Source organism: Nicotiana tabacum, chromosome 4 (genome assembly GCF_000715075.1).
Source record: "Nicotiana tabacum cultivar K326 chromosome 4, ASM71507v2, whole genome shotgun sequence".
Lineage (NCBI taxonomy): Eukaryota > Viridiplantae > Streptophyta > Magnoliopsida > Solanales > Solanaceae > Nicotiana > Nicotiana tabacum.
Genome location: NC_134083.1, coordinates 107,285,840 through 107,301,256, shown reverse-complemented (window position 1 = coordinate 107,301,256; position 15,417 = coordinate 107,285,840). Strand labels below are relative to the sequence as shown.

The 15,417-nt window shown below is 37.6% G+C and overlaps 1 protein-coding gene across 1 annotated transcript; it reads right to left on the bottom strand.

Annotated features, from left to right (window-relative positions):
* Positions 1–9,086: 9,086 nt before the first annotated feature.
* LOC107785502 (asparagine--tRNA ligase, cytoplasmic 1) lies at positions 9,087–13,522 on the bottom strand. Its single transcript, XM_016606829.2, has 6 exons — positions 12,935–13,522; positions 11,236–11,877; positions 10,502–10,755; positions 10,286–10,415; positions 9,620–9,678; positions 9,087–9,530 (listed from the first exon to the last, which is right to left on the bottom strand). Exons 1-6 carry the CDS (start codon positions 13,409–13,411, stop codon positions 9,347–9,349), a joined length of 1,746 nt encoding a protein of 581 aa, XP_016462315.2. The 5' UTR covers positions 13,412–13,522; the 3' UTR covers positions 9,087–9,346.
* Positions 13,523–15,417: the final 1,895 nt, after the last annotated feature.

Here is a 15,417-nt window from a genome sequence, read left to right as displayed (position 1 = left end):
CCGGTTGAGACCATCGAGGTTAGTGAAGAATTGTCATATGAAGAAATTCCGGTTGTTATTCTTGATAGGCAGGTCCGAAAGTTGAGAAACAAAGAAATTGCATCCGTGAAGGTGTTATGGCAAAACCATCAAGTCGAAGAAGCTACTTGAGAAGCCGAGAATGAAATGAAAGAAAAGTACCCTCATTTGTTTGAATAGCCATGTAATAGTTCTATGAAGTTGTTTCCCCTAAAGTTTGTATCACTTGTTCGGCTAATATAAAGACACTCTTTTTTAGCTATATGTCCCCCATGAGGCTTCGGTTGGTGTTATTTTGCATTTTGTTGTGTCATTTAACTCTATATATGTTTCTAAGGTGTGTTTCGGGGGCTCTCTGACAGGTGGATAGGCCTAAATACAAAGGAAACTCTGGCGAAATTTTCAGAAAATTAGGAAGTTAGGCAAATTTGGGGCTGATGGTATATGGCATAACTGAAGCTGTATTAAGTGAACCTTGATCCTCATTCGAGGATGAATGATCTTAAGTGGGGGAGGATGTAAGTGCCCGTAAAAATTTTAACCAAAATACTCGGGGTTTCGTGGTGCCAAGATAGATTCCTGCGTTACTATAGTAAAAATTCTTCGCGGGGAGCATGCGAACCGCGGAACGGACTTTTTTGGATTGAACAGTACCCTACGAACTGAGAGGAAAATGTTTCGTAGAAGAACGCATTTCTGCTGCCCATTATGCGGCCGCAGAGTGAAGTAGTAAGTTTGGGCAACCTGAGGTCAGTTTTGCGGTCGATTATGCGATCACATAATCGATATGCGGACCGCATATCGGTCGCATAATTCCTCTTGGGTTTCTGCGGAGGGAGTTTTGCGGTGCATTATGCGACCATAGAACAAGTATGCGGACTGCATACTGGTCGCATACCTGAGCCGAAGGTTTAGGCCCCTGAGGGCCATTTCTGCGGTCACTTTGCGGACCGCATAACCATTATGCAGTCGCATATGCGACCGCAGACCTGTGTCGGGGTACCATTTTTCTTAATTTAAAACCCGACCCCCATTCCGTTAAAACACCCATTTAGTCTATTTTGAAGCTCATTTCTGATATTTCTAGAGTGAGAGAGAGGGTTCTAGAGGGAGGGCCTAATTTTTCATCAATTAATCTTCAACCATCACCCAAAGCTTGGAAATATTCAAGAAGAGCACCAAATTCTTTATCCTAAAAGGTAAGGCTTCATCACCCCAGCTCTTAATTTTAAACATAGCTATAATGGGGTACTAGTGTGATACTTCATGGGTATAAGGGTGGTTTATCTTGTATGCATGTGTAATAAAGAGTGTGGGGAAAAAGTGAGCTAGAACTATGAATATTTTCCTAATTCTGGGTTCAATTTATATACTGCTAAAATAGATTGTGGTTGCTAAGGGTTCCGGACAATTGTAGAGTCTAAAGAAGCGCAATTGAGGTATGTATGCCTAACTCTCTTCTTCTTAGAATCAAACTCCTGGTGTCTGAATGATGGGTGTAAGTTCTAACTTGATCATACTAGAGTTGTTTTCCTTAGTATGTTGGATTGAAAGATTCATGTTCCCTAATTGTTTTAGATGGTTACCATGTCATCATGCTATTTGAGAACGTAATTATGTTGTTTCCAAGCTCCTTCCCTAATGTGTGCAATGCCTTATGTGATGATGTTATTTGAAAGGATAAAAAGGTAAAAGACTTGAATTGTAAAATGTTCCCAAGTGCCAAGAACTACTTAATAAATGAGGTTGTTTGTGCCATGTAACGAAAGATGGGAAAGAAATGTAAATTTAGTGAACAATTGAAAGAGGTTATGTCTCAAGTGAGATGGCTTAGCCGATCGGGCCGAGATCGGACGCCATGCTGTACACATGATGGCATTTGTGTTGGAATTATTGATTTACATTGTGGATATGGATATGTCTCTGAGATGGCTTAGCCGGTCGGGCCGAGACCGGAATCCGTGTAAAAACACGGTGGCATTGTGAGTTGTGGCTTTGGCACTAAAGATTATTAATCTAAAAAGATGGAAAGATTAAATTGGAAACTATGTGACCCTTACTTGGTGTTTTCTCTATATTTCTATGAAACTCTTATTGATTATTATGACTACCTTCTCTTTGTTTCACTGTTCATTCTACTAAAATTGGTGTTTGCTTTACATACTAGTACTATTCGACAGTACTAACATCCCTTTTTCCGTGGGCGCTACATCTTTGAATAGATATAGGTGGTTCCATCGCAGATAGTGCCGATCGTAGATAGGTGGTGCTCTCTTTCTCTCCTCACAGCAGTTTTGGTGAGCCCCATTTCTCCCAGGGGTCATGTAGTCCTTCTTTTGTATAAGTTTTCATATTTTGAGGTATAGCCGGGGCCTTGTTGCCGGCATTGTCATGTTGCTCTTTTGTACTCTTAGAGGCTCCGTAGACGTTTATGTGGGTCATGTATGTATGTTGGGGTGGTCGTTGGATCGAGTTGTATTTTGGGAACTCAACTATGGCATAATGTATATAAGGAAAAATGAACTAGCAACGTTTATATATTTATATAACTGATCTCTCCCCTGTTTTACAAATGGTGATGCGATCCCTTTTTGGATTATGAATGAGTCGGGTAGGAAAGGTTTAATAGGATTTCTCGACCGGATTCTCTCGGTTGAGCGTCGGTCGCGCTCCCCGATGTTAGGGCATGACAGAAATGAACAGCTTCAGATTCATTAAAGGGTTCTTCAGTGCGGGCAATTTCATGTTGAGGTACTCTTGCTCTTAGTAGTCTACGTTACTTGGATTGATTCAGAAGGATGTAGTTCTAATGATTTGATTATGTGCAAATGGGTTCCAAAGTGTTTGCAAATGGTTTGGCCACGACTTGTGGTAGATGTGCTCCACAAGCATGGAGAGTCTGTTACGTGTTGTGATTTTGTTCTATCGTTTGATATAGAGGAAGGTTTTCGGTTGATGGAGTATATATCCTACTAGTTATTCATAGTTGAGAATGGGGCCCTCGTGGTTTTCAGATTATAGCATGATATAAGTAGTACGTCAGGTGGGATTGAGATTTTATGGGCAAGGTTGCGGTTCGGTTTTTAAAAGGACGGTCACGAGTTCTAGACGGCATGGAAGGTTTTAGATGTATAGAGGATGTTAGTACCACCGGGTATCGCCCGAGAAGGGTGTGCATGTTAGGAGACGCATTTGTTTTTTACCTGTGGGTGCTCGACTAGTATTACGGTAATTCCCTAGATGTTGACTGCCGATGTTCAGGTTTTGCTATGTGGCGCAGAAGATCTATGTGAGTATTTTCCATAGATGATGATGTATGAGAGATGTGTCAGTCATTTGTGTTGTGGAGTCGGGGTCAGATATGGATATTTATGTATTCTCTAGGTTTAGGGACCAGATATTCTTAGAGGTAGACTATACCTTGGCTGCGGACTGCGAAGATGTTTAAGAGCTAGTCAACTGATAGTATGTGCTATGGGTAGGTTACTACGGACTTTGGAAATTTCTTTTTACCTATTTGGGATGATTGCAATTGATTTTGGGGCCCATTGGTAGGCCTAATGAAAATGTGTATTATGCATCGTACCGAGTTTTGTTTACTCAACGGCTAGAGTTGAACTTATTCATGTTATGGTATGCTTCATGTGTTGCTCTCGTATGCTACGATGGGTTTTGATACTACTTGACTATTCCCGCGCCTGATGTGATTTCGTTTAGGCCTTGTGGCAAGATTCAAGCGAGATGGATCTTGGGGTGTTGAATTGTCTATTGCGCCTTGGTCATGGTTTTCCTATATGGGGTATATTGTGTTATCCGTTTGTCTATAGTTATGATCATGCATTTTGCATGTTTGTTGTTGGTACACATATGGTTGTGGGTTGTGAGCATTATGGCTCGATGAGTATTTCATGTGGATTAGTATGTTTGGATCGGGTCACGCACCGCATCAGATCTATGATAGCATGAGGTTATTTATGGTTATTTCATGTGTTTTGCTTCTTTCTTGTGGGATGGATTCATAGTATGGTGTTGTTGGGGTTGTACTTGTTGGACTTATCATATAGTTCTCTTATTTAGTTCTCTTTGTATCATTAGTTATATTTGAGTTATTGCTTGTTGGGTGCGAATTACGTCATATGTGTCTCTAGATGGCATTGGGGTGTGGCATGTTGGTCGAGCAGCTTGTACTAGGTGATATGAGGTTATTGGACCTGGAATTTGTGCAATCAGACTTAGATAAGGTATGTTGGGATGGGAACGTCATTTGTCATCTTAGGCTTTGGTAATGGTTCCTGTCGGGAGAGAGAACTCCATGACTTGTTCATCTGATGAGTGGTTATGAGTTTTTACATGCCTCTTGTATCATTATCAGTGTTGTGAAGGTTTGGAACAAGGTTCTAATTGATATGAGGTAGATTACCGGTACCGGGTTTGGTAATGGGCAACTATTGTGGCCAGAGATATGGCTATGGGCATATGAGCGATGGGTTACGTTGTGTGGTTATGTTTTGTGAATATATTTATGATTTGTTGTGCTGGTTGAGATCGATACAATGTTTATATGCAAGAATCGGATCTTAGAAGGAGAACTAGATGTCAAAATTTGGTTCTAAGGCTTAGCGGGTAAGGTTGAAGAAAGAATATTCAGTCAAGATTGTGTTGATGGGCTTTTATGGATTGAGGTGATATGGGATCACCGTGGGTATGTGTATGGTGAGTTTATACAGTGATTTTATAGCTTGAAAATGACTCTTGGCACGTTCGAGGACGAACGTATGTTTAAGTGGGGGGAGAATGTAACGACCCGACTAGTTATTTTAAACTTTAGCATTCCGTTCGGTGGTTTAAGGTCTCGAGTAGCTTCATATGATGTATTACAACTTGTGTGTATGGTAGGTTTCGATGTTCGAGAGGTCCAGGATTGATTTGAGAAAGCAAATTTCATATTTGGAAGCTTTAAATTAAAGAGTTGACCAAGGTTTGACTTTTATGTAAACGGTCTCGGGTCCGTGTTTTGAGGGTTTCAATAGGTTCGTATGGTGATTTTGGACTTGGGCTTATGCCCGGATTTCAATTTGGAGGTTCCTCGATTGATTTGGCTCTTTTTGGTAAAAGTTGGCAATTTGAGGGTTTACAAATTTTCTAAGTTTGATCGAGAGATGGCTTTGAGGCTAACGGGTTTAGATTTTGGCTTCGGGACTTAGAATAGGTCTGTTTTGTCATTTGGAACTTGTGTGCAATGTTTGGTATCATTCCGAGTTGATTTGGTAGGAATCAGACGCTTGCTTATAATTTTGGAAGTTCTTCAGTTTCAGTTTGATTTTGGATGCGTTTTGGTATTTGATTCATGGTTTTATATGTTATTTTGATGATCCGAGCATGCGATCGAATTTTCATGAATTTTATGTACTTGTTGGTATGGTTGGACGAGATCCCGAAGGGCTCGGGTGAGTTTCGGATTATTTTCGGGTTAGTTTGGGAATTTCAGCCATTGTTGGTGCTGTTGTTCTTGCAATTGCGAGGAACAGGTCACATTTGAGGCCACCGCATTTCCGTGGTCATCTTCTTTTTTGTGAGTCTGAGCGAGCTGAGTAGTGTTCGCATTGCGAGATGGAAGTCGCATTTGCGACGATGGGTGGATCGCTTTTGCGATTTGTCCATCTGGGAAGGACTTCGCATTTGCGAAGTCTGTATCGCAATTGCAACTGTGTCAGTGTGCTTCGCATTTGCGGACCTGAGGTCGCTTTTGCGATAGTCGTATTTGCGAACATCTGGTCGCAAATGCGACATCTGCAGCTTAATATAACTGGATTTCGGGATTTAGCCTCATTTTATCACATTTTGAGCCCTAAACTCGGTGGGAGGCAAATTTTGGACGGGATTTTCACACATAATTATTGGGTAAGTGATTTTCACTCAGCTTTGATATTATAACTTAATTTCTTGTGGATTTTAACATCAAAATCATGAAATTAAAGGAAATGTTTGGGAATATTTTACTATATTTTGAAAAATAAAAATTTGAGATTTGAGAGTCGAATTGGACTCGATTTTGAAAACTAATCATATATTTGGACTCGTGGGGTTATGAGTAGTTGAAATCTACCCTTCGACTCGGGTTTTGACCGGGAGGGCCTATGGTTGACTTTTGGAAATTGGGTAAAGATTGCAACTTTATTAATTGAAATTGATTCCTTTTGCATTGTTTGACGTTATCGAGTTATTTTTTGTTAGATTTGAGCCGGACGGAGGTGATTTTCTAAGGGAACAATTTTTGAGTATCGATTTGGCTTGTTTGAGGTAAGTGTCTTGCCTAGCTTTGGTTGTGAGAATTTTTTCTACTATTTGATGTTATTTGCTACATGCGGGGGTGATATATATATGAGGAGACAAGCGTATATACATACGCCATGGGAATTCATTCTCGGGGTAGATTCTAGCTTACTCTATGTCTTATTTGGTTGTGTGTTTTACTTGATTCAATGTGTTATTGACTTAATCGACTTCGTGAGTACTATAAACCATGCTAGAGGAATGTTGAGGCTATTGGTACTTTATGTTGAACATGATGAACAAACCTGAAACTTATGCTATATTTGCCTTGGGGATAGACACATGTAGGCTATGAATACATATCCGAACTTGATCTTGTAATGTGCCTTGATTGGGACATGTACACTCTGTAATGTATATGTGATCCTTTGAACGATTACTTCGACTCGGTTGCTATACTTGATTTAACAATGATTATGCTTTATTCACACTGTTGTTGTTATCATGTCCTTGTGCGCTTTTTGTTGACTTATGAGGATGTGCCTTTTGATGATAATTTGTTACTTTGCATTGATGTGTAATTGTGGCACATGGATTGATTATAGATGTGCATGTGACGACATAAGGGAGGCATTTCATCTGTGATGCGCATACAACGAGATAAGGGTGTCTAGATGCACATGCGACGGCATAAGGGTGGTGTGTATTGATATGCACGCGACGAGATAAGGGTGGCTTATGCGCGTGTAGCAATATAAGGGAAAATATTCATTGTGATGCTCATGCAGCAAAATAAGGGTGGCATTAGAATGGTATGTGATAGCCCGGGGGCGATTTGTATTGATTTTGTATGTGTGGTGGTGAAAGATGGGCATTCGTGTTGTGTTTATGACTTCTTTATGTGTGACATGTATTTTTACATGGTTTGCTGCGCTATTTTTAACATAATAATTTATGCCTCTGTTATTACTTGATAATTTGGTTGCCAAGATGGATTTACCTACGTGGAGTCGTTCTCTCATATTCTGTTGAGTTATTGGAAACATAGATGATTGAAGTAAAAGAAGAAAGTTGATATCATGCATTACTTTAATTGATTTTGAAACGTTCTCTTGAACCTGTTATTTGGAAATTGATACATAATGGGATTATAATGTGGCACAAGGTCTTTGTCATGCGGGTGTGACATATGTGTTGCATGACGCCTTTGCCGTGTAAGAGTAATTGATAATGTGGGCATGAGGTGCCATATGTATGCGATTCCATTTGATGACTTGTTATTGAAGTTGAGCCTTACTTTTATAAAATTGCTATCATTTGTTCTAATAAAACTATAGTTATTGTTTACCTTCTATATTTTCCGTTGCCAGTCTTGGATATATTGCACAGATTATTTGACAAGTGAGTATCTTTTGACTTAAAAACCTCGTCACTACTTTTTTGAGGTTAGTCAAGATACTTACTGAATACATGGGGTCGGTTGTACTCATACTACACTTCTGCACCTTGCGTGCAGATTCTGGAGCTGAGTAGCCATGAAGAGGGAGCTTTGCATTGGAGGCATACCCACGTGCCGAATTTTTGTATTAATTTTTGCATTCTTATTTATTATTTGTTTGATAATTTTCAGTTACAGTTATGTTACATGTTGGTTGCTTTATCTAGCAGGTTGGGTTAGGTGTCATCATGACTTGGTGGGTTTTGGATCGTGACAAAATTAATATAGGTTGGGCTACTGTGCAACAAGTAAAACTTTAGGGTTGTATTTTGAATTCCCCTTCTCCTTCTCCTTAACCCAAAATCCACATTAATACTAATTAAACAAGATGATCTTTTGAACAATAATTAAAACTTGAAGGTCAATTGACAATTTAAGTTTGAATAGAGGTCATATGACCAACTTGCCCTACCTAGTTATGGGTATACCTTATGTTTTTCAAAACTAACAACTTAACACCCTAGTTAATTGAAAAAATGACTCATTATAATTGTGTAGGATTCCGATAGTATAGAGGGTTAAGTGTTTGATTTTAAGATATATTGGTTGTATCTATAACTGAGTCATTACATTTCTGCAGGATTTTCATAGTATAGAAGTGTAAGTGTTTAATTTAAAAAACATGGTGTATATGTAATTGAATCAATATGCTTGTGTAGGATTTACATAATATAGGAGTATAAGTGTTTGATTTCAATATACATTAAGTACATCTGTAAATAACTCATATTACAAAGGTATTTAGTTCAATTACCCTTACATGTATCTTAAATCAATACCTTGTAAAATAATTGGCATGCTTTGGGAATTGGTAGATCTAGAATATTTTTCGGCCAAAAAGAAAAATCTAAATGCTCAAGTCATAGAAACAATATTAATCTTCGACTGAACTTATTTAAAGTAAATTGTATAAGTCAAATTAAGGTACATCACATAAAAAGTTAAGACAAAGATATTTACATGCTAATCAAGACGCCAGTTAAAGTATTTCTTAAGCCCTTCTATTTCAGTCGTTGCTGCTCTAATCTAAAAAGTCAAAACAAAGAATCAGAGACCTTTCAAAACTAACACCACATTCAGCAGGGCGACAACTAAATCAACCAGGGGTCGTTTGGTAAATAATCCTGACATAAAAATTTAGTATTGCCTTATTCCTTGTTTAGTTACCAATCCTGAGATAAGTTATCCCAAAATTAAAAATAACACCAGATAACTTATACCTGCTAGAGGATGAAATAGCAATCCCAAGATAACCTATCCCAATATATAGTACGTATTAAAATTGACAATCACAGGATTAATAAAACAATACCGAACCTTCAATAAGAAATAATTCTAGAATAACTAATCCCAGCATAACTTGTATTTCAGCCAAACGACCCCCTAAAGTGGTGGATGAACCGAAACACAAACTGCTCTATAAGGATTATCCCTTATAGAGCCTTATAAAAAATTTCTGTATTTGAATATGTTCAGCAATCCATAGTCACAATTACAAGGTTAAAAAATTGGCATCATAAATTTCAAAGACAAAGAATCCATAATTATCATTGACATTTATAGATCAGCTCTTCCTGGATATCTGGGAAAGGGAATCACATCTCGAATGTTTTCCATCCCCGTGGCGAAAAGAATCATCCGCTCAAAGCCTAAACCAAAACCACTATGTTTGACAGTACCATAGCGTCTCAGATCAAGATACCACTCATATGGCTCTAATGGCAGACCCATATCCGATATCCTGCAAAGAAATATATTATATTGACAAAAGATCAGTTAAATGATCAAATAGACAAACATTATCCTTTACATATTGCAAATTTACAGTACCTTGATCTGAGAACCTCATAATCCTCTTCCCTTTGGCTACCTCCAATTAGTTCTCCAACCTGCAGACGAATGCATTTAGGCAGCAGATAAATTAATTCATATGGGTCGCCAGTACTCACGATGTGAAAATAGAAGGTGACGGAGGATGCAATGCCAAAGACCACTGCTGGATCTTGTATATGATTCTTCATTAAAAGAATGCAGTTGTTCTTCCTTTTGTTATATTTAACTTTCATGTAAAGCTGAAGGCATGCAGGCTGGTCAGGTACACAATTGCTATCACTATATAAATTATTTTAGCAAAAGTCCAGTCTGTTTAATTTAGTCTATGGTGGCCAAAAAAGTTTTCATTTCCAGTATTACAGTAAGTGCTGAATTGTGTGGAAGCAAAATTAAGATCGAGCAACTCTTGCTTCTATGTAATACTGATTCATCCATTTCATTTGATAATGCAGCCTATGTAAGTCCATTCTCTTACAGCCTACAGGAGATGCATCGACTAGCTGCAAGCAATCAGTTAGTCTGCATGGCATTAGCTTGTGCTGATGCCTCGTTGATGCCCAGAGGTTTCATTAATGCACTATCCCATGGTGGGTGGTGTGGCAAACCATTATCTTTAAGACTAGAGTATGTAGCCCACCATTGCTACAAACAGAATATGCAAACCTTTGGTACAAGCAGATCCATCGCAGCAACTGTCTTGTTGTCTTCATTCACCTTCATGTAAAATGCTTTGATGCCTTTTGGGTAGTTGAACACTATAACAGGTGATTTAAAATGCTCTTCGGTCAAATATCTAGCAACAAGCCAATCAGGAATCAGAATAAGTACAGAAATATACCAATCCAACTGATTATATTATAGTACTGGATAAGACAGTACCTTTCATGTTCAGATGCCAAGTCAATTCCCCATTCTACTTTATTCTCAAATGTCTTCGTTTTGGATGCTTCTTCCAGAATAGCTATTGCTTCTGTGTAAGTTAAGCGATGGAATTTGGATGAGGTGACCATTCTAAGTCTACCTAGAGCAGCTTTGTCTATAAATTTAGTGATAAATTCCATGTCATCAAGACAATGGTCAAGCAACCACTGACAGAGAAATTTCACATATGCCTCAGCACAGTTCATATCATCCTAAAAAAAAAAAATCAATTGTGAGTAATGCGAATCAGGAAAAGCAAAGAAAACAAATAACCAATCAAAACAAATAGCCCAATCAAAAACATCATAGGAATACACTTCAAGTACAGAAGAAAAGGAATCGGAAGATAACATAACATGGTATAAAAAATTGTTTCAGGCACTTATCAACTTTTCATCATGGAAAACAAACCACTAAATGGTAATTTTCTTTTTGCAGAAACCAAACCACCTAGTGGTAATCTCTACTCATTCCCAATAAATTCTATCAAAGTAGATGTAGAATTTGGCAACAGCTGTTTACTCTTTTTTCGTCCATGTGCAGATAACATCCAGATTATGACTAGGAAAAGTATTTATGATACCAAAGTTCAAACATTTTTAACTTGAATCCACATCTCTGTTGGTATCAAAAACTTCTTGTAGCTGTGAAGTAGTTCGATGAGAAAAGACGATGCAACTTATGCATGATACCTTGAGATCAGCAAAAGCAATTTCAGGCTCCACCATCCAGAACTCTGCAAGATGCCTGGAAGTGTGGGACTGTTCAGCTCGAAAAGTTGGCCCAAAAGTGTAGACGCTAGAAAGTGCACATGCATAGGTTTCAACTTGGAGTTGACCAGATACTGTCAAGAAGGCTTGACGTGCAAAGAAATCATCAGCGTAATCAATGTTTCCATCCTTTTTAGATATGCCAGCAGAGCGCTTTACCCTCTCTCCCAATTTGAATCTCTCTTGCAACTTCAGGAGATTCTCTTTAGCCCTTGTGAGATCACCGACTGCAGCACTGATCTGCTTATTTATGGCTGCAATGTTGGAGCCAGCTTTTTCCCTACTTGCCTTATCAGCTTTGAGCCTAGCAACTGCCTCTCCTTTCTCTTTGACAAGCTGTTCAACAACCTTAATGTCAGAATCTGAAGGAGCAGGATTCTCTTTCAGCTCCTTCTCCAATTTTTCAGCTTCACTTATCAATGTAGTGACCTGGAACATCTCGCCAGCACCCTCGCAATCACTGGTGGTGATAATTGGTGTGTGAATATAAAGAAAGCCATTCTTCTGAAAGAATGTATGGGTGGCATAAGCCAAGGCATTACGGATTCTTGCAACTGCAGAAATCTGAAATGTACAAAACCAAAATGAGAAATGGATTGTAGTTAAAGAACGCGTGAATTAAATTCTAAATAAACTGCAAGACTCAAGATATATTTATGCTTCTCTAGAATGTTTCAGAGAGAGAGAGAACGAAACAGAAGAAAAACTTCCTATACAGATGAGCAATATCAAAATAAATTCGTAAGCTCAAACTATGGCATCCTCATAAAATGACAGAAGACAAATAAGTTCCATATAGATGTAATCCCAAATTATGAGAATATATTTTATTTGTAAAATTAACCAACATCATATCATGATACAAATTTATTTTGTGATCTCACATATTTCAGCACTGATGATTGTTGTCACTAACAAAGGAGCAAAACATGCCACCACGTATCTTCTTTCAAGAAGCATAAGGACTAATTGCATCAATCAATCCTACATCACTTCCAAATAATTTGTCGTTATTCCCTTTATATGGAAACATAAGCAAAAAAACAAGCTGGGTATGAAGCTTAAAAATATTTGGAAATCAAAGAGCAAATAAGGAAGTTCCACAAAACTTCTATTAAGAAAAACAAGGTCCCCTAACATGAATATCCCTTGATCCCTGCATTTCCAGCTCAATAAAAGAAGTGCAAGTATAAAACTTGAACTTGTAATTTACCAGAAGGTATCACAGAAGCCCAACTAAAAATTAAATCATTTCTCATTGAAAGGACACGGTGTAGTGCCAATACAAGCATTTTTATTCCACATTAGGGCATTGACTAATTCACTATTCGCAGAGTAAACAGAAAGTCCTACTCCCTCTATCACAATTTATGTGATGCACTTTCCTTATTAGTTTGTCCCAGAAAATGATATCTTTATATATTTAAAAATAATTTAACTTAAAACTTCTCATCTACCGTTAATAAAAAAATTTAGTCACAGATATGACTTGTTTTAGACCACAAGTTTTAGATCACAAATTTCTAAAGTCTTTTTCATAAAATGCATGCCCAGTCCAACAACATAACCTAAAATGGGACAGATGGATAAACATAAATCAAGAGACAAAAGAGATCATTACAGTATTAGTTCGAGGCCGCAGATGAACAACATCTCTAAGAAACTCAAGAGTTAATTTAGTCTTGGGCAATGGATACTTGCCAGCATCAACGGTACCAACAGACAGAACCTTCTGGACACGAAGCTCAACTTTTTGCTTTGCACCTTCAGGAGGTAACTTCAGCTCACCTTCTACGTGCACACAAGTGCCAGTAGGTACCAAATCTCCAAGTTTATACACAGCACTATCCACAATTACCTGTAGATTTGCAGGGCATGATCCATCATTCACTTCCAGGAAGGCAAAAGAACCTTTTCCCTGTTCTCTACCGGTTTTAACCCAACCCCCAATTTTCACAACTTTTCCGGCGAGTCCAGCTCCACCGTCAGGACGGCCAAGAATTGAATGGATCGGAACGCGTTGGGAGAATTGAGCCTCCTCAACGCCGTCATTTAGGGAGATTTTGTCCACCTGCGGCGTGGAATCGTCGACGGACATTGTGGGAATCTCCGGCGGCTGAGTGGTGGATAAAAGAAATGGAGGGATTTTTCGTTTACGGTTTTGATAAACCCTAGTTGCTTATTTGGCTCGTTTTTTTCTTTTTGTTAACTCCAATTAACCCCAAAAGTTTTGGTTATTGATTAAAAAAAATGCACCTCGGGAAAAAAGATACAATTAAAAGATTCCAGCAAAATAAATAATTAGAGAAATTTTGTTTTATATATCGCATACCCAACATAACTTAACCAAAAAAAATCATAATTTATGTAGGCGGTTTTATTACTTGACGAGTGATATCATGGATATTATTTTTTTTTTTTAATAGGAATTTTTACCTTTCTATACACTATTTCAAACCTTATTACCCTTCCAATTCAAGTTTCAATTTAATTACATAAGCATATACAATTTATCAATTATATACATTTTAGAAATTTAATGAGTATCAATTTACTCCTAAAATCTCTCTAACGTACATATCCCACTCCCCCGCGTTTCTCTCTCCATACCCTCCCCCCCCCCCCACGATTTTGTACTCTCTCCCTCCATTAACGCTGCCTTCCATATTTCTTCAAAAATCTTTTATAATCTATCTCAATCTTTCTTAATTCTCTCTCTAAATCCTATGTTTCCTTCCCTTACAATGAAGAAGAAAGGAGTTCCGAAGAATAGCCCTAAAAAATCTAATGTTGGTGATATTCCTACTTTTGATTTGGGTGTTTTGTCACAGGATTCACCCAAAAAAGTAGTGAAATCGGCACATGCAAAACCTGAGACAAAGTCCAAGCTTTCCCCTCGTGAAGCTAGGGCAGAAGCTCGAACAAAACTCAAGCATGTCAGGGATGCTGGTGAAGCTTCGACATCTGCTAAATCAGTAAAGCGGAAGGGCAAAGAAATTGCTCGTGATGATGATTTCATCGAAGAAGAAGTTATCCCGAAACCTGCAAAAAAAATCAAAGTTTCTCCTACTATCAAACCTTCAAAAAAGAAGAAGGTTCAAAAATCACCGAAAACTATACCTCAACAGTCATCGGAGAAGGTAAAATTTTAGTACTTACAATTTTAGTTTTTTTTTTTTTAAGTTACAAAATATGTTCTCAGTCTCATGACTCTACATATTTTTTATTTTTTTGTATTTGTAGAAATTTTGTCTACATTGTGTATATTTGTTGTTGGTTATCAATTTTTCTATATTTTCCTCGAAATTGTAGATTTCTTGTATATTATTCGAAAATATTTTGTTAGGGAATGTACTATATGATTTAGTTGGGTTTATTGGTTATTATTTGCTCTATTTTGTAGATGTTAGTTTCATTTTCTGTAAACAAATTGTATATATTATGTGTAGTTGTTACTTTCTAATTTCTTGCTATAAATATAACTTGTAGCTTCAATGTAGTCAGTTGTTATATGTGTTTACTAATTTTGTAACTTACTTGTATGCAAGGTATTTATGTCTTTCTGATTGTAGCTAAATTGTAGTATAATTGTATTTATTTTATTTTTTTGTCTTCAAACAAGTCTTTTTTTAACTTACTATTTCATTTGGTGCAGAATCGAACATTTTTTATACCACATGATGTTGATTATGGTATCACTAGGTTCTAGACATTATCTGACCCTGCTGTTCCTGGCCAAATCAATGTGTTATTGTCTGAAAATGGGTTAAAGTTATTTAAGAAGACATGTTTTGGGCATTTTCTTTCCCTGCCCAAAATATGTATCCAAAATCAGGCAACTCACCTTCTCATGAAGTATGAATTGAATGCATCCATATCTGATTTTTTTACGGCAGAGATAAAGGGTGAGAGGCTGAACTTTGGATCGAGGGAGTTTGCCCTCATCACTGACCTTAGATGTTTCACAGAAGTAATGGACTTTGGTTACACAACTAAGTATGACAGTAAAATAATGAGGAGTTATTTTCCGAACAAGGAAAAAGTTAAGAAGTCATACTTGAAACAAATTATAACCAGTCGTAGTTGGGTGAATGATGAGGATGC